The sequence below is a fragment of the Physeter macrocephalus genome, chromosome 7 (assembly GCF_002837175.3).
Source record: "Physeter macrocephalus isolate SW-GA chromosome 7, ASM283717v5, whole genome shotgun sequence".
Classification (NCBI taxonomy): Eukaryota; Metazoa; Chordata; class Mammalia; order Artiodactyla; family Physeteridae; genus Physeter; species Physeter macrocephalus.
In genome coordinates, this window is record NC_041220.1 from 30,213,203 (window position 1) to 30,233,318 (window position 20,116).

A 20,116-nucleotide genomic window follows, 5' to 3' on the forward strand; every position below is an offset into this window, starting at 1 on the left:
AGGAACCTCCATACTGTTCTCCATAGTGGCTGTATCAATTTACATTCCCACCAACAGTGCAAGAGGGTTCCCTTTTCTCCACACCCTCTCCAGCATTTATTGTTTGTAGATTTTTTGATGATGGCCATTCTGACCGGTGTGCCTACCTGCCCATTTTTGACACAACTTTCAATGACCTCAAGATTCAAGGTAAGCTTTTTCTCTAGTAAAATGTTTTACCGAAATCCATAAAACCTATCCTGCATACCCAGAAACCAGCAACAGAGTATGTGGATTCTGTATCACGTACTACTGTGCCAGGTCTCACTTACAGACTATCACAGACACAAGTAAGAAACCTGGTGCCACAGCTGCCATTAATAGATCATCTGGGCTATTTTTAAAATGTCAATCTATAAACAGTGGACCTGTTTCATACAGAAGAGTGATGCTGGGTGTGTGTTTTGGTGCCAGGAACAGAGATCTCAGTTCTGGCTCTGCCACTCCCTGGCGCTGTGGCCTTGGGCCAGTTCTTTAACCTCTCTGGGCCTCCATGAACTCACATTTAAAATGGACAGGTTAACAGTATGTATCACATGGTGTTATGTCATGTTTAAAAGACATGACACATATATAGAGGGCTTAGCTGAATTCTCAGAACACAGAACCCTTAAAAATGCCAATTAATCATGCATTCACTCAACAAACAACTATTGAACACCTACTTTGTGCCAGGCACTGTTCTAGTCACTGGAGATAAACCAACGAACAAAAGAGACCAAAATTCCTCCCCTGATGGAATGTATATTCCAGCAGAAAATATCTCACAGTTAAATAGCGCTTACAATTATTTACTCTTATTGCTAAACCAGTGGGTCTCAATGCCACCCAGGGCATACTTAGCAAAGTTTAGAAACATTTTTTTTAAAATTTATTTATTTTTGGCTGTGTTGGGTCTTCATTGCTGCGTGGGCTTTCTCTAGTTGTGGTGGGCAGGGGCTACTCTTTGGCGTGGTGTGTGGGCGTCTCATTGTGGTGGGTTCTCTTGATGCGGAGCATAGGCTCTAGGTGTGTGGACTTCAGTAGTTGTGGCACGCGGGCTCAGTAGTTGTGGCTTATGGGCTCTAGAGCACAGGCTCAGTATTGTGGTGCATGGGCTTAGCTGCTCCGCGGCGTGTGGGATCTTCCCGGCCCAGGGCTCGAACCCATGTCCCCTGCACTGGCAGGCGGACTCTTAACCACTGTGCCACCAGGGAAGCCTAGAAACATTTTTGGTTGTCACACTGGGGGACAAGGGACAGCTACTGGCATCTAATAGGTAGAGACAAGGGATGCTGATAAACATCCGACAACACACAGGATGGTCCCACAGCAAAGACCTATCTGGTCCCAAATGTCAACAGTGCAGAGGTTGAGAAACTCTGTTCTGAAGGTTATGTATGGACTCAGTTAATCCTTAACACAAGCCTATGAGGTGGGAACTATAAGTATGGCTATTTCATTAGTATTTTATAGTAACCGATAGTAATGATATTTTATAAAGTGTGATCATACAGTACTTATAGTAATATTTACATAGTATATGTAAATATATGAGATTTGTAAAGCTATACAAAAATTGCACAGAGATACTTTAAAATATACCTCAGCCATGTGTGTGTTTAAATTCAGATGGTAGATTTTACAAAACTGATTCAGAGTTCATTTTATGACCAACGGCTGTACCATTGTGCCATTTAGATTTTAAATTATTCATCTCGCCCTATCCTCGCTCACATACTTCAGAAGGTGCTCTTTTGTGCCACATCTGCGCTGATTTGGACGTTAGAACAAGGAAGCAGTGTGGTACATCAGAAACTCCAGACCCGGGGTCCAGAGATCCAAGATCTAGCTTCAGCGTCTCACTGGCTGTGGCATTTTGGGGCAAGCAGCTTAACTTTTCTGGGCAACTGAGGTTCACCATCACCAACATGTGGGAAAATCATGTCCCTCAGATCATGTGTGAAAGTGCTATGGAATCTGCAGTGAGAGCTTCCACCACCCACCACACCACCAACGTGTACTGAGACAGGTACTGACTTTTCTTCACTGTACCCTGACGCATTTACTCTTCTCCACAGCCTAGGAGGTAGGCACAAGTTGAAGGAAACAGGGGCATGGAAAGGTGGTAACCTGCCTCTGAGGTTACAAGTTCAGGAAGTGGCAGAACAAGGGTTCTCACCCAGGCAGTGTGGCTCTAGAGCCCACCCTCTGGACCAGCATGGGCTGCTCTGGCTGAGTTCCAGGCACCCAGGATGCTCTCATAGGAGCAGTTCCATGTGGCCACAGCTCATCCTCCTCTTGATTCCCAAGAGCTGCTCTGTTCTGCATGCAGCCATGTTCCTCCCTAGTCCCAACTAGTCAGCCAGTTGGTGCTTTCATCGAAGCAAAGAGTGAAATCTTTGTGTTTCTTTTTCGAATTACTTTATTTCTTTTCAATAGGTAACTTGCGTACACAATGCACGCATTAATCCAATATGAAGTTCAAAGGCGCAGAAGAATATACAGTGACAATTAATTTTCCTTCCTATCCTTGTCTCCCAGCTACCCAGTCCTTTCTACCGAGACCACCACCGTGACTAGTTTCTTGCATATCGTTCCAGAAATGCTCTATACGATATATATTCTGCTCTGCATGCAGCCATGTTCCTCCCTAGTCCCGACTAGTCAGCCAGTTGGTGCTTTCATCGAAGCAAAGAGTGAAATCTCTTTGTGTTTCTTTTTCGAATTACTTTATTTCTTTTCAATAGGTAACTTGCGTACACAATGCACGCATTAATCCAATATGAAGTTCAAAGGCGCAGAAGAATATACAGTGACAATTAATTTTCCTTCCTATCCTTGTCTCCCAGCTACCCAGTCCTTTCTACCGAGACCACCACCGTGACTAGTTTCTTGCATATCGTTCCAGAAATGCTCTATACGATATATATTCTTTTATGAAAGCAGATATACAACTTGTAGTATATGAAACATACTATTTTGCAACCTGGTTTTTTTCACTAAACAATATTTTGGAAATCAGTCTGTATAGAGCTTCCTTTATTCCTATTAGCGTCTGAAGAGTATTCTATAATTTATTTCATCAGTTCTGAACAGATAAATATTTAATGTGTGTCCGATATTTAACAAGGCTACAATGAACATCTTATGCATATATCATTTCTTACATTGCCAGAATATACTTAGGATAAATTCCTAAAAGTGGAATTGGTGAGTCAAAGGCCTTGTGCCTTTTAACATTTTATTGAAATAGCTGAACTGCTCTCCATAGAGATTATATCAATTTCTACTTCCACCTAAAATACAGGAGATCAACACTGGGTTTCACTTTTATTTCTATACTCATCAAACAGTATATCATAAAAATGTTTTATCTTTGCCATTTGCAAGAAATTATATCTCATATTTTAAATGTGCATTTCTCTTATCAGGATTAGATTGAGACTCTTTTCATGTGTTTCAAGAACCAACTGTATTTCTTTTATTATTCTTTTCCCCATGAACATTTTGTTCACATTCCTATTCTTTTCATTCTCATTTGTCTAATGAGTTGGTTTCTTTTCCTTATGGAATTAGAGAAGCACTTTTTGGGAGAAATAAACCCTTTGTCTATAAGCTGCAAGTATTTTCCCCCAGTTTTTTATTATTTGCCTTTGCAGTAATATTTGATTTGTAAGTAGTATTGACTTCCTCCATTCTTTTCTCTTATAGCTTCTGGCTTTATTTAATACTCAAAAAGTATGAAATACTCCACTTGCAGAATACAAAAAAAAAAATCCATGTTTTCCTTTAGTACTTCTGTGTTATATTTTGAAGTTTAGATCACTGAAAGAGCAGAATTTATTTTGGAGGATCATAAGGGTTTGGATTCAACTTTCTTGTCTTCCAGATGGCTTCACAGTTGTAACAATAATTTCTATTGAATAACTTATCCCTTCCCCACTGATTTGAAATGCCAACTTTATTATATACAAAATTCTCATATTATTTGAATCTATTTCTTGACTTTCTGTTGATCTGACAATCAATAAACAAATACACAGACCATTTTAATTACTGTAGCTGTGTCATATGCTTTACTGTGTGGCAGAGCTAGTTGTCCTCATTATTTATCTTTTCCAGAATTTTGCTGGCTGTTCTTTAGGAACTTAGAATCACCAAGTGGTGTTTCTGTTGAGCTTGTGTTATATTCATAAAATAACTTAGAGAAAACTTCAAGACGTTGAATCTTCCCACCAGGGATGTTGTATACTTTTGTGTTTGGTTCAAGTCTTTACCTGCCCCACTCTTTTGGTGAGCTCCTGTAACATTTTTAAAGTTTTGTTTTTTTGGTTTTTTTGCTTTTTTTTTTTTTTTTACATATAGGTCTTCTTTTATTACATTTACTCCTAGAGTCAGGAAAATATTCCTATCTGGTTAATGTTATCACTTATAGGTCTTATTTCTAAACAGACACAGTAATAAACACTGTTAGCTATGGTTTTATATAAAATATCATTCATTTTTGTTTTGGTTATGCAGCCAGTTCTTGAAACCTTAGCAAACTCAAGAGTTGAAAACTTCACTAGGACCACAGCCACATAGCAGACCTGTTTTCAACTCCTTCTAAGAAATATTTTTCTCCAGAAATGTGTTAGCATAAATGTAGAACTTACTAGATTTTTAGAAATCTTTGCTTCATGTTAGCTTCACCTTCAATTTTGGGAGTACAGAGCCTAGTGGTGTTATATCCATCTTAACAACTCTTACTGAACTAAAACCACAAAACTTACCTCCTAAATTCATTCCAGCTTGAAGACACTTCTGAAGTCTGCAGGCAGGACAGTTCTTCCGTCGAATCTTATCAATTATGCAATCATTTCTTCCAGCACATAAATAGTTGTGTTGCCCTGAATAAAATAATAAAGAACAGTTGTTACAACAAAGACTATTATATTAATATAAAGTACTAATATGTACAATCAGGTAATGAAACATCCTCTTTCCTGCCTTAAAATCTCTTCTTCAAAAAAGTAGAAGGGAAACATGATTTACGAATAATATAGGTACAGAAATGGTCAGTTTAACACAGCTGAGACTTTAGGTTACGGATGATAAGCTTAATGTTTATTTCCAATAGGTTCCCATAGAAGTAGAGCTGCACTCCTCACTGTTTGAATTTCTTGGCATGCACCCTTTCAGGAGATGGTGCACATTTCATTCAGCCATCACCCAGCACCAATCTAAACAAAGGCCCCGCTGCAGGGTTTTTTAAAAAATTTATTTTATTGAAGTATAGTGGATTTGCAATGTTGTGTTCATTTCAGTTGTACAGCAAAGTGATTCAGTTATACATACATATACACTCCTTTTCATATTCTTTTCCATTATGGTTTATCCCAGGATATTAAATATAGTTTCCTGTGCTGTAGAGTAGCACCTTGTTGTTTATCCAACCTATATACAATAGTTTACATCTGCTCACCCCAAACTCCCAACTGCTGTAGCTGTTTAAGCTCCTCTGCCTACCCACATTTACACATGTCATTTCGACTGGAAGACTTGCAAATTATACAACTAGAAACGTAGAATGATTTCATTTTGCCAGCCAAACTGGCACCAAAATAACTCAGATGCGGAATATGCTTGGAGAGTGGCATCTACTGGCAAAATGCAAAACTGTACCCTAGCTCTATTATTCATTAATGTATTCCAATAAATATAAAATATTTACTGAACCTCCACTAGGGATCAGGCAGTATTAGACACACTGCGGAAACAGCAATGAATAAGACAGACAAAATTTCCTGTTCTCGTGACCCTACCATGAGGGGGAGACAGTCAACAGACAAGGTTAAGTAGGTAAAACGTACAAGTGCTGGACAGTAATAGATGCTCGGGAGAAAAATGAAGGGAAGGGCACCGGACATGGTAGAGGTGAGGAGGGTGTTGACATTTTAGAAAGAATGCAGGGGAAGCCTCGCTGGAAGGCGACTTTAAAATAAAGCTCTGAAGAAAAGGAAGGCGCTAACTATGTGGACATCTTGGGGAGAAAACAGAGTAGGAGCAGAGGGAAAAGCAAATGAGGGAGGGCGTGGTGGGGAGGAAACCTGGCATGTTTAAGGAACAGCCAAGGATGAAAGATGGAAAGAATGAGTGAACAGTAAGAGGAGATGAGGAAAAAGAGCCAACGTGACTCAGATCATGTAAGGCCTTACAGATCATGTTCAAGACTTTGAGTAGATGGGAAACCATGGGCCTAGAGGACTTTTAGCTGAAAAGCCACTTGATGTGATTTAAGTGTCACAGGATGGCTCTGGCCGCTGTATAGAACACTGACTGCAGTGGACTGAGGACAGAAGCAGGGGTCTGGGGTAGCAGGCTGTCCCTATAATCCAGGGGAAGATGGTGGTGGGTTGGGCATGAAAAGTGGTCAGGTTCTAGAGGCATTCTGAAGGTGGCGCTGCTAGAATTTGCTGACAGATCTGAGAAAAAGGGGAGCTAAAGAGGCATTAAGATTCTTGGGTGGAACAATTAGAAAAATGGAACTGCCGTAAATTAAACTGAGGAAGACAGTAGGAGCATATGGCTTTACGGGGAATTACCCTGGCTCAGTATCGGACATGCTAACTTTGAGACACTTGAGGTGTCCTGGCTCAGTATCGGACATGCTAACTTTGAGACACTGGAGGTGTATCTAAATGGAAGTGCCTGCGGGTTGGTTGGACACACCGGTCTGGAGTTCAGGAGAGGTCTGTGCTGGAGACGTAATCAGCTTGTGGTCATTATTTTAAGCCGCATTACACTCCCTTCGTTGAGAATTACAGCAAATATTCAATAAAAATAATGTGTACTGCCCAATGGTATTAAAAAAATTTAATCTATAGCTCATTCTCAGTAACATTATGGTAAATATTAGTAATGATGATCACAATAAAACAACAGTAATAGAATAGGGAAATCTATCAAAGTGAAGAAATGAAACTCCACCATTATAATAATCTAATGACTTCTTAAAATATGGAAGGCTCTTAGTGAATATAAGTAGGTGTAGGTAATTACACAAAGGCAATCGATACCCACGGTAAAGACGATAACCGATTAATATAACATTTCATGTTGCTGCACAATATCTTAAGAAGTTACCACTTTAAAAATAAAACTTCAAGGCCCTATTATAGCACTATTTTATTTAAGCCTTACAACAACCCTATGACACAGGTAAGGCGATTATTATTGCTATTCTTCACAAGAAGAAACTCATGTTATAACTGGTAAAGTAACTTCCCCAAAGGGTGGAATTGGAAGCAGAATTCAGTAAGTCTGACAATGTCGCTGGGTCTTAAGGCCAGAGGCTTGTGTAAACATCAATTTGTAATAGAATTTACTGGTGGTCCAACAGGATGCTGAAACTGCTCTTTGGAAACAACAAGGAAAGGAACAATTCTTTGAATGAGGCATACTCTATCACCCAGTATTTGCACTGGCAACCAGCATTATGTGTCTTCTATCATGGTGTGAAATTAAATACAAAACCAAAGATTTCATCTATAATTCACACTGAATTGAATAAAATTTAACGTCGAAAGAAATAACTAAGTGTAACTTTAACTGGTTTCAATTCAACAATTATTTATTGGCAACCTACTATGTGTGCAAGGCCACGAAACATTTGCATCAGGGGTTGGGCTGCTCTATGGTTCTTTCCATTTCCGCTAATCTACAATAAAATGTGACAGCCTCTTAGTTGTAGGCAGACAAGAATGCACAAGAAATGGTCACTGTCTAATGCACACACTAGAAAACTTTCTTTTCTGGGTGTTCAAAAACAGACTTCTAAAAGCTGGGATTGTTTTATGAGGATTTCTCTTTAGTGAGCACCTTTTAAAAATTCAAGTTACTATGACAGCTGCAAAAAATTTCCTTCTAGGTACAATATATGAAATAGTATACCTGGTTTCTATCAGCCAGTGTGGTTGCAGCCACCGATTCATCTTCCACAAGCAGGATGGAGAGTTTAAGGGACAGCTGTGGGCATGTGTTACTAGTTTTCAGACAATTATCTGTCACTTATATGTTTAATTGTGTAAACATGAAAGACTTGAACTGCACCTACACAAACAGGTAATGTGTGTCCCATCCCTTAATCTATATTGAAAAACAAACAAACAACCAAAAAACCACAATGAAAACAAGAGAATGCATTTAGAAGACTTTAAAAACTTTTGATCATGTCCTTTTTTAAATACTGTGCTCTCCTAGTGTAAAAATAGCTAATTCAGAAGAAGTCATACCCCAGGCTTTTGAGGGTAAGTAATTTTCTACTATAACGTTAATAACTATGTTAATAGGGCAGACAACCAGAATGCTGGGCACCAGACAGTGGAGGCTCTGAATGACAAGCTGGTGATGAGACTCTTGCTTACAGGATGTGAAGTCCAGAGCTGTATTTTAGAAACATTAATCTGAAGGTCATGTCCTAGGTAGGTAGAATGGAAGTAGGAAACACTACTAACAATCTACTTGGAAGTTCTCAGAGGTGGCCTCTTTACAAGTTAATAGTTATATATTAGTCAGAACATATAGCCACCGGAATAATCCTGTGGATAAAAAAAAAATGTCGGTGGTAAAGGAAACAAAGATTTATTTCTCATTCCACTTATATGTCCATTTGGGGAAGAATACCAGTTCTAGTACTGGCAGAATAGCTTGAATCAGATAAGCCTCCTACAATAAACAATTATAAACTGTCCACAAAAGGGGGGAAAAATATTTGAAGGCACTGGGGAGCAACCAAAAGAAAGGAGAGGCTGGAGGAAAACTGACTCTTGAAAAAAGAGAACCACCCTAGACATGATTCATGTTTGAATGGCTTTTTTTCCTGAGGGCCTTAGACTCTTACACTCTTCAGTGGAGGCTGGATGAAAACCCTGCAACATCTTCAGTCCTACTGGCCTGAGAAGACAGAGAACAGACTGTGGGACTTTTAGAACAGCTAAAAATTGAAGAAGGATAGATATTCTGGAAAGGAGGGGTGGACATATTAACTCCCATCAAATTTTTGGCTGACCTGTGAACTGAGCTTGAGACTCCAAAGCGTGAGACTCCAGGGGTGAAACAATTTAAGGCTTGAAAGAGGCTGAGCAGGTATTTCAGCTATTACTAATCACCGGGAGACAGAGTTTGAATCCCACTAAATCAGAAGGACTCAATCAATACCTCAGGCTTTCCACTGAAATTGTAGAAGGTCCCTGCCTTTGGAGCAAATACTGTATCCCAGGATTAAGGCATTCACCCTAGGGTTAAAGGCACAACCAAAACAGACCTACCCTAAAAAAGCATACAGCAAAGGCCCCATAAGTTCAAAGTGATTTGTCAGTAATTTAATTGACTGTAGAACAAAACTCAATATTCTTCAGAAAAATATAACAGAATCTGGAGTCTCCAGGATGTCTAGAATACAATAATAATTACTAGAAAAATGCAAACCAGAGTCAACAGAAAAAGTCACTAGCAACAGACTCACAAATGACCCAGAGGTTGAAATTACCAGATAAAGATTTTTAAATAGATATGTTAGACTATACAAGAAAATATGAATAAAAGGGTTAAAGAAATGGAGACTCTCAGAAGAGATTTGGAAACGATAAAAAACAAACACAAATGGAAATCAAAGAACTACAAAATAATATCTAAGATATTTTTGGTTGAAATTAACAATATATTGGACACTAACAAAAAAATCAGTGAAATTAAAGAAACAGAGATATAAAAACTAAAGCACAAAGAGAAAACATTAAAAGATAAAAGGAAAAGGCATCAGGGGCCTATGGGACAACATTAAGTAACTTAACGTATGTGTAGCTGGAGTCCCAGAAGGAGAGAGATAATAGGTCAGAAAAATATATATAAAAATTTCCAAATTTGACTAAAACAACATCCTACAAATTTAGAAAGCTTAGCAAATGCCCCAAGAGATAAATACAAAGAAAATCACTATGGCACAACATAGTTAAATTGCTGGAAAAAAAATATAAAAATTCTTAAAAGCATCCAGAACAACAATGACAAAATTACATCGCATTAAGGGGAACAAGGATAAGAGTAATAAGTGAGGCCAGAAGACAACATATAATATCTTTAAACTCAGACTAACCAATGGAAACATTTCTCAAAATGAAGGTAAAATAAAGACATTTTTGGATAAACTAAAGCTAAAAGGATTTGTTGCTAGTAGAATCACATTATAAGAAATAAAAAAGGAAGTCCTTTATGCTGAAGGGAAATGATACCAGAGAGAAATATGGATGTACATGAAAGAAAAGAACTAGAAATGATGAATAGAGAGTAAAATTTTATTTTATTATTTTTTTTTTTTTGTGGTATGTGGGCCTATAAAAATTCTTAAAAGCATCCAGAACAACAATGACAAAATTACATCGCATTAAGGGGAACAAGGATAAGAGTAATAAGTGAGGCCAGAAGACAACATATAATATCTTTAAACTCAGAATAACCAATGGAAACATTTCTCAAAATGAAGGTAAAATAAAGACATTTTTGGATAAACTAAAGCTAAAAGGATTTGTTGCTAGTAGAATCACATTATAAGAAATAAAAAAGGAAGTCCTTTATGCTGAAGGGAAATGATACCAGAGAGAAATATGGATGTACATGAAAGAAAAGAACTAGAAATGATGAATAGAGAGTAAAATTTTATTTTATTATTTTTTTTTTTTTGTGGTATGTGGGCCTCCCTCTGCTGCGGCCTCTCCCGTTGCGGAGCACAGGCTCCGGACGCGCAGGCTCAGCGGCCATGGCTCACGGGCCCAGCCGCTCCGCGGCATGTGGGATCCTCCCAGACCGGGGCGCGAACCCGGTTCCCCTGCATCGGCAGGCAGACGCACAACCACTGCGCCACCAGGGAAGCCCCGAGAGTAAAATTTTAAAGAAATTTTCTTTCTTTTCTTAAATTCTTCAAAAGTCAAACTACTATTTAAAGCAAAATTAAAAAACGTATTATGGGATTTTTTTTTTTTTTTTTTGGCGGTACGCAGTCCTCTCACTGCTGTGGCCTCTCCCGCTGCAGAGCACAGGCTCTGGACGCGCAGGCTCAGCGGCCATGGTTCATGGGCCTAGCGCTCTGCGGCATGTGGGATCTTCCTGGACCGGGGCACGAACCTGTGCCCCCTGCATTGGCAGGCGGACTCTCAACCACTGCGCCACCAGGGAAGCCCCGTGTTATGGGATTTATAAAAAAATAAAATGTGTGTAAGTAAAGTACCTAAAAACATAGCACAAAGGATAGAAAGAGATATAAATGGAATTTTACTGCTATAAATGTCTTACATTACACTTGAAATGGTATAAATTATTCAGGGTAGACTATGGTAAGTTAAGAGTACATTCTGTAATCCCTCAAGCAATGGTTCTCAAAGTATGGTCCCTTGCCAAGCAGCAACAGCATCACCTAAGAAGTTAACAGAAATTTAAATCCATAGGCCTAATTCCAGACCTACTAACTCAGAAACTTTGGAGCAGGGCCTAGAAATCTGTGTTTTACATAACCCTTCAGGTGATTCTGTTGCACAATAATGTTTGAGAAATACTACAATGAAGCAACCACTAGAATAATAACACTAAGTGTAGCTCAAGGGACAATAAAGATATAAAATGGCATACTAAAAAAATATTCAACCCAGAAAGGACAGAAAAGGAAAAATGGGGGAACAAATAAAAGAGGAAACAAAAAGAAAACAAACATCAAGATAAGAGATGTAAATTCAAGTACAGCAAAATTCAAGTACACTAAATATAAATGGTCTAAACACTCCAGTTAAAACTCAAAGATGGCAGACTGGATTTCAAATAGGCAAGACCCAAGTGTGTGTTATGATGCATTTAAATATAAAGGCACAGACAGGGTGGAGGTTAAAAGATGGAAAAATATATGCAATAAAAAAATGTAAGCATATGAAAGATGATGTGACTACCTTAAAGTCAGATAAAGTAGACTTCAAGAGAAAAAGTATCACAAAAGATAAAGACTATCACTTCATAATTATTAAATTAGGATATAACAGCCCTAAATATCAATGCACCTAATAGTAGAGCTTCAAAATTCATCAACTAAAAATTAGTCAGAACTAAGGGGAAAAAATGCATATCCAACATCATAGTTAGAGATTAAAAAACCCCTCTCTCAGCTACTGATAGAACAATCACTATCTAGAAAATTAGTGAGGATACAGAAGATTTGAACAATATTAGCAAAAACCTTGACCTATTTAACATTTAGGTCACACAACTGCACAATACACATGTTCTTTTCAGGGGCACATGAAATGTTCACTGACACAGACTGTATCCTGAGCTATAATACAAATCTAAAATTCTAAATAAAAGGATTGAAATAATGTACAATATGTTTTCTGACCACAAAGGAACTAAATGAGAAATTAATAACAAAATGATATATAAAAAAGCCCCATATTTGAAAATTAAGCAACATACTTCAAAAATTTTATGGGTCGGGGCTTCCCTGGTGGCGCAGTGGTTGCGCGTCCGCCTGCCGATGCAGGGAAACCGGGTTCGCGCCCCGGTCTGGGAGGATCCCACATGCCGCGGAGCAGCTGGGCCCGTGAGCCATGGCCGCTGGGCCTGCGCGTCCGGAGCCTGTGCTCCGCAACGGGAGAGGCCACAACAGAGAGAGGCCCGCATACCACAAAAAAAAAAAAAAAAAAAAAAAAAATATTTATGGGTCAATGAAGAAATCAACAAGGGAAATTACTGAAGGTTTCAAACTGAATGATAATGAAAACTCAACATATCAAAATTTGTTGGATACAGCTAAAGCAGTACTTATAGAATTTTTAGCTTTATATACTTCAATTAGAAAAGAAGAAGGGTTTAAAATTGATGATCAAAGATTCTACCTTAAGAAGCTAGAAAAAATAAAAACTAAACCCAAAGCAAATGGAAGGAGTGAAATAACAATGAATGAAATGAAATGAAAAAGAAAAAAGCAACAGAAAAAAATCAACAAAGCTAAAAGTTGGGTTTTGGTACATATTAATGAGGCAACGGCAGAGAGTCTGGGAATTCCGTTCCATGTGTTCTCACCCTGGGCCTCAGGCTGATGGGGCAGCCACCATAGTGAGTATTGTGAGTCTCGTGGCAGAGCAGCTATAGAATCTGACTTAGGAAATCTACTGCTCCAGCCCAGAGTGGGCAACTCATTCTTCATTGTTCAGACATAGTCCAGTGACCCACACCCAACTGCAAGGGAGGATAGAATTGTCATCTTACCTTGTGCCCAGAAGACAAAGAGCTGGAAATATATGGGGAACCTCACTGAAGACTACCTCCATGAAGGGGAAATGAGAACACAAAATTCAGCCTCCATATTACTTCCTCTCAGAAGTATTAAAATATTTACATTATTGCTTTTTTAGGGACAAATTAATTTTAATGGATGAAGTTGAGGCCTCTTTCCATACAGAGCTAATTTTTTCAAAACATTATTGAGACGCTACCAGTACCTAATAAATTTTTTTTAAGAAAAAAAAAATCTATGGGCTATTTTAATAATGTAATCCAGTGACCACTCCACCCCTAAGTCCCCAAACCCACAACCTACTTTCTCAATGTCAGTACACTAATATGCATACATACTCAAGAATCTGTACAAAAAATTAGAAACTAAATAATTTAAAACCTTATCGGGTAAATGCAAATATCCCACAATTTTCAAATTGATTGTATTTCCTCATCAAAATATAGAGAAAGTTCTGTCTAGTTAGCTGGTAGCAAGCACTGTGACAGATACTCCAAAGAAAAAAATGCACAATTCCACAACATGGAGAGAAATAAAAGCTTAAAATAAATGGGATATGACTTAAAGATTCCAAAATATTCCTTTGAAATAAAACTTTTGTACAAAACAGCTGAGCATCCATCTGTAGGCACTAAGGCACTCCACTAGAAACACTATGGAGAATTAGTCTACAAGCTAATTGAGAAAGTAGAGATATGGTACAAACAGCATCCTGCTTGACACAGAGCTGCTACTACATGTATGAAACTCAGAACTTACATGTTCATACAGAATGTTGTATATAAACACAAACCTGCAGTAATGAATGTTCACACAAGACCTACTGGCTCCTAGGTAACTGGTTCACTAAAGACCCATACACACAAATCATTTCTGCCCCATCTCCAGCACCATACCTTTTAGATCGCCGCCTCTACCCACACACCAATTAAGAAAAAGAGCTCTGAGGATTTGCAAAGAAGCAGCAGAAAGGCAGAAACAGCTTAAACCAAGGTCAGAATCCCAGGCAGGATGTTTGTGCCTTCTTGGTGTCCTAAAGTACTAAATACTTCCCCTGTAAGGTCCGAATCACCCTTCTCGTAAGTTGGTTAGGTTGCCTTAAATCAAAACTATTACAGAGTCATTCAGTTGTAAAAGCATCTTGTTTAAGAATGAAAATCTGTCCAGCAGGGCTCAGGGAACTCTAGTCACTCATCCATCTGTGTATACTAGTTCAACGCATCTCCTGCCTGAGGTAGTGGTCGCTTTTTGGAGAAAAGGAAGTCTTTCCAGAAAATAGAAAGCTGCCAAGGTTACAGTAAACTTGGATGGGGCACCAGGAGGATTAGTTAGTACATGTATAAAATTAATGTACAGGGAAACCACAAGTACTCAGATCAAAAGGGAAATGCCTATAGACTTAAAAAAATCAAAGCCAAAAACAACCAAAGTTGAGTTCAAAAATAAAAAAACAAATCAAAAGTATCATTTTTTTCCAGCTATGATATTGCTTTTAACTGTCAAATAATTCAGTGTTTAAAGTTAGTTTCATTCTTTTTTTTTTTTTTTTTTTTTTTTTTTGCAGTACGCGGGCCTCTCACTGTTGTGGCCTCTCCCGTTGCAGAGCACAGGCTCCAGACGCGCAGGCTCAGCGGCCATGGCTCACGGGCCCAGCTGCTCCGCGGCATGTGGGATCCTCCCAGACCGGGGCACAAACCCGCGTCCCCTGCATTGGCAGGCGGACTCCCAACCACTGCACCACCAGGGAAGCCCTAGTTTCATTCTTTAAAAAGTTACTGAACCCAATACAAATTATCTTTTAAAATTGTCAATTACTCTGAAATCAAGAACCAACTTTTTGTTATACTTGGGCTGGTCCCAAATGAGAAAATACAGATTAGGTGACGTATGGATCTTGCCTCAAAGCATCAATAATGCTAGAATGGAAAAGGTGGAAACATGGAAGGTGGTAGGGAGAAGACAGTAGGAAGGGCACTATTTTGTAACCAGATACACCTGGGCTCCAATCCTACCTCAGTCAACAGGGAGCTGTGAGATTCTCAGCCAAGTTGCTTAATGGTTCTGAGCCTCAGCTTTCTGATCTATGAAATGGACACAGTAATGCCTACTTTGTAGGTTGCTAAATGGATTCAAACTAATATATATAAACAAGAAGCACAGAGCCTGGCCTGAGATACTAAAAAAAAAAAAAAAAAAATGATAGTTATCATCCATCATTCATTTGGTTAGGTCTTAAAAAAAAAAAAAAAGTATGAGAAAATCCAAAGAACAAACACAGTCAACTCTTAAATATAAGTGAGTAAAGATTTTCCTGTGGGAGCAACTATGATCACTGAATTAAGAAGGCTTCTAGATGAAAAGGGTCCACTTGAGACACGACAAATACTACTCAGCTCTGATCTCATCTTCAAGCCTTAACTTTTTCTAAAGGCTGGCAAGGATGTGAGAATGGTGAACTATATCCTTTAAGGTAAACACAGGACAAAAAGTCAGGACTCTCCGATCTGTTTGCAACTCAGCTAAGAATTCTAGAGCAGTGTCCAAGACTGTAAGAGTAGTGTAAGATGCTGGCAAGTTATAACTCCGCTGCATTACTGTTCCTCCTCTCCCCTGTCTGTTTTCTGTTACACCTTAATATCCAAACTCTTAAAAGTCGGTAGGCACACATGTTCAGTGGCAGAAGAAAAGGTGAACCCGGGAGACTGAATTCCATTCTGCCAGACAGGGGTAGCAGATACTTAGGGGCAAGCAGATGGAGGACCAAAGACCCTTGCAAAGAAGCAAAAGAGGTTCTGGGATTAACTGACTGATTTTATTGAAGTAGACTCGATTTACAATGTTGTGTTAGTTTCAGGTGTAAAGCAAAGCAATTCGTTTATACATACATATATATATATCTATGTTTTTTCAGATTCTTTTCCTTTATAGGTTATTAAAATATTGGGTGTAGTTCCCTGTGCTACACAGTAGGTCCTTGTTGGTTATCTATTTTATATATAGTAGTGTGTATATGTTAATCCCAAACTCCTAATTTATTCCTCCCCCCACCCCTTTCCCCTTTGGTAACCGTAAGTTTGTTTTATGTCTGTGATTTAAAATGAGTTCCCACTAACACACCATTGTAAAACAGTTATACTCCAATAAAGATGTTAAAAAATTAAAATTAAAATTAAAATTCAAAAAAATAAAATAAAATGAGTTCCCAGACTATGATTTAATTCCACTCAGCAAAGATGTCTAAAGCAAGATATAAAGAGGCAGAACATGGTCCATTCCTTCCAAGACCTTAACGTTCTAAAGGCTGGGGAAATTTAAATGATTAAGAGCAATCACATGGGACTCTTGTGAGTTTCAAGGCGGAAGTGATTATATCTGAATGGGGAGATGCACAGGGCTTGATGGAGGAAGAAAGCATCTGATGTAAGCCTTGAAGAGTGTTGTGGATTTGAAACATGGAGAGGACAGGCATACAGGCACCCCGAGTCAAGGATGAGCACAGGGTAAGGCAGAGACACAGTTCCATGTGCGGTGAGCAACTGGTCTGGTGGGTGGAAGCCCAGGAAGGCAGGGGTGCAGAGGAGGAGCAAGCAGCTTCTACGCACTCTGGTGACCAGAGGATGTGCAGGGGCTGCCAGTGCCACGTGGGCTCCTGAGCCCTCTCTTCCCTTCTGGCTTCAGACCCACACGGGCATGTACCTGTGGAACGCCCCACCTGAACGCCTGACACTTCAAACCAAGCTTAACATCCCCACCACGCACGCAGCCTCCTCTATTCCTTGTCCTTAAAGCTACAACCAGGAGTCACAAGTAGAAGCCCCTGGTCTTCCCTGATTTACACCCCAACCCCAGACATCCTCTATAATCAACTGATCACAAGATCCTGATGATCCTTCCCCAAAGTTTCTCTTGAATCCTCTCCACGGTCACCAGTACCTTCTCCCCTTATTTCAGGCTCTCTTGGTTAAACTTCTAAATTAGGAAGTTTGAACTCTTGCTTACTCTTCGTATGACCTCAGACAAGTGACTCAACCTTTCTGTCCGTCAGTGTTCTCCTTTATTACGTGGGAATTACCCAGATGCCTATCCTGAGTGCCTATCCTGAATTACCTCATGAGTTCCCCTGAAGATTAATACACCACACACGGCACTGGAACAGTCGCTGGCCTCCAGTAAGGATCCAATGAATGGTAGGTGTTACCACTGTAGTATTGCTACTGTCACATGTTACTGCTGTTATCACACATTACTGCATATTATCTTCATTATCTCAATGGACTTGTAATGAGACTACCTGCCTCTACTATTTCCCCATTTTTAAATCAAAGGAGTCTTAAACTTCAAAAGCTTTCTAAAAAAAATTAACTCTCACACAGACCTCAACTTGTTAAAACAGGAAAAGAAGAGCTGCTCTGGTTGAAAGGAATGTAAGGGAGCTTCCCGGGGCTGCCCTCCACTTTGTACCCGTCAGTGGCCCAGGAGGTACCCACTGGACCCCTAGGGCTCCTCTGAGCCCCCATCGTCCATACAGGCTGCACAGTGATCCTTCTGAATCACAAATCTGATTAGCGCATCCTTCTGATGAAAGGCCTTCTAGGTCCCTTCACTACTTAAACTCTCAAGTTCAAACTCTTACCCACCTTATTCAAAGTGACACCGGGCCTCTGGAGCAGGAGGAGGGGAGACGGGAAGGTGGGCAGAGCTCAAAGATGCTCTTAGCAAAACTTACTGTCATCTCGGGAAAAGTAAGCAAAGCTTGGATCAGAGGCATTTGATACAGTAGCACTGGATCGCTACTTTCACTGGTGTTTTTACTCTTGGTGTTTTATGATTATTATTGGGATGAAAGACAATATATTTTGAGGCATATCTTAACAAAATGGAAAAACTCAGAAGACTGGTTGCTCTGTGTATCTGTATCCCTGTTCACATGTACAGACATGTAGGTTGGTCCTGAATCGCGAACACCATCCTCAGAGACATCCTAAGGCTGCAGACGGGTCGTGCAGCCCGCAGGCAGGCCCCTGCCTGGCTGACCCACGTGGGTGTTCAGCCCTGCTTTGGGGCAGCACCTGTGGCACGTGTTCCCCATCAGCTCTTTTTCTGACCTCAGAAAGGAGTCCTATTCCTGCTCTTCTCTGACTCCACTGATCTCATATCCAGCGCTATCTGTGGATACGCACACTCTTTCAAGGCCCCGGCAATGTCCTGTGCCTCTAACTACATCGTCTGGAAATACTCTGTCTCCTTTTCTTCCACGTGGGAGCTAAGATAAGGATAACTCACAATCCAGATCGCCCCCTTTTATCAAGTAAAATACTAAAGTTCTCAGGTCAGATTAGATACGGAAAGGACCAGGTTCTAGAAGCCCCCAAACCATCATGAACACCTACAAATACCTTTTAGAATCTACAAAGAAAGAGGCATGGAGAAAGAGGTGGTTGAACTTGATCCTATGAGCAGACACTTCACCAGGCAGGAAATTTAAGTGATTTTAGACCAAACAGAATGCCCCAAATTCCACGTGTTGAAAAAAATGACTTCTCATCACACCGAATATTGACATTTGGCCCTACCCAGCACCCCAGATCCCTTCCCATGCCCCCAGAGAAGCCGTGCCTGGGGCCTCAGATCGGGTATCCCCGAGGGGGCCGCTTCTGTCCCCGCCCCCAGCCGGATGTCTCCTTCCAGGCGGAGGCAGCTGCATGGATGTCACACGTCAGGCTCCTCTCCATCTCCTTTACTCACTCTGCCTTGACTAGTAAGTCTGAGAAGAAGATCTGACTTGCTTGACTCAGCACCGTTCTCCTCCTCACGGGGGAGGACTCCCTCAGGGATCAGATGCAGCGTCCAGTGGTGGGGGCCTGCCCCGATCCAGCACTGCCTGTCCTCGTATCTGATTCTGGGGCTCAGGAAATAGGCCCCTCCCCATGCCTTTTTTGCTCTTACCATTAAACCATATCCTTCAACTTATTTAACAACAAGAACAAAAAAGTTGATATTTTATCTTCCACCCACCACTTCGTTTTATTTCTCGGTTTGCTCAGAATCCAGGTGGGGAAAGGACCCCAGAGACAGGTGCTGAGACCCAGATCTCAACAACAGGGACAGATACCCAGCGGGCTTCCAAGCGCAAATCCTGCAACCAGGATCCTATGGTCCCCTCCACCCACCTCCCTGGAATCTTGCTTCAGGATCCCTGACTCCCCAGATCTGCAGCTTCTTAAAAGGCAGGGAACCCAGAGGATGTGGTCGCTGTGGAAATCCAAATCTTAGGGTGCAAATCTCTTGATGACGGTTAAGGCAGATTTTAAACCCTCCTCCGTTGTTGTTTTTGTTTCCCTTTTAAAAAAACAATCCGTCAATGACATTTCACCAAAGAATCTTATTTTCCTTTAAAACCTTATTTTCATGCTTACTGTGCTACGTGAAATGTAATTTTCTTTTTCACACCTTGAAGCTACCAGAGAATTTAACTCAAAGGGACAGAAACATGAAATAGTTGAATATTCATCACCCTCTGAATGATATATTGCTCAATAATTTGTTATACGCCCAAAGCCTTTAGCCAAACCCGATGGTTTTGTTGTTGCCGTGCCTTAAAACATGGGAACTCGGCATGTTAGCAGCAAACTAAACTTTTTAAGAGTCTTTTTCACTTAACTATCCCTGATGGATGCTCTAGAATAACCAGATCTTACGTACAATGTGGTTTCCTTTCTTCAAATATCTCATTCAATTTCAGCCTCAGAAAGGCAATTTCATCAAATTCCTTTTAAAATT

The 20,116-nt window shown here is 40.0% G+C and overlaps 1 protein-coding gene across 2 annotated transcripts in view; it reads right to left on the reverse strand.

The window, feature by feature from the left end:
* Positions 1–20,116, reverse strand: part of NR3C2 (nuclear receptor subfamily 3 group C member 2) — a 384,333-nt gene that overhangs the window by 110,420 nt on the left and 253,797 nt on the right. For both annotated transcript variants that reach the window (XM_028491751.2, XM_024126638.3), the window contains exon 4: positions 4,794–4,910. In XM_028491751.2, the coding sequence (XP_028347552.1) occupies positions 4,794–4,910 (117 nt within the window). The remainder of the gene's footprint in view (positions 1–4,793; positions 4,911–20,116) is intronic.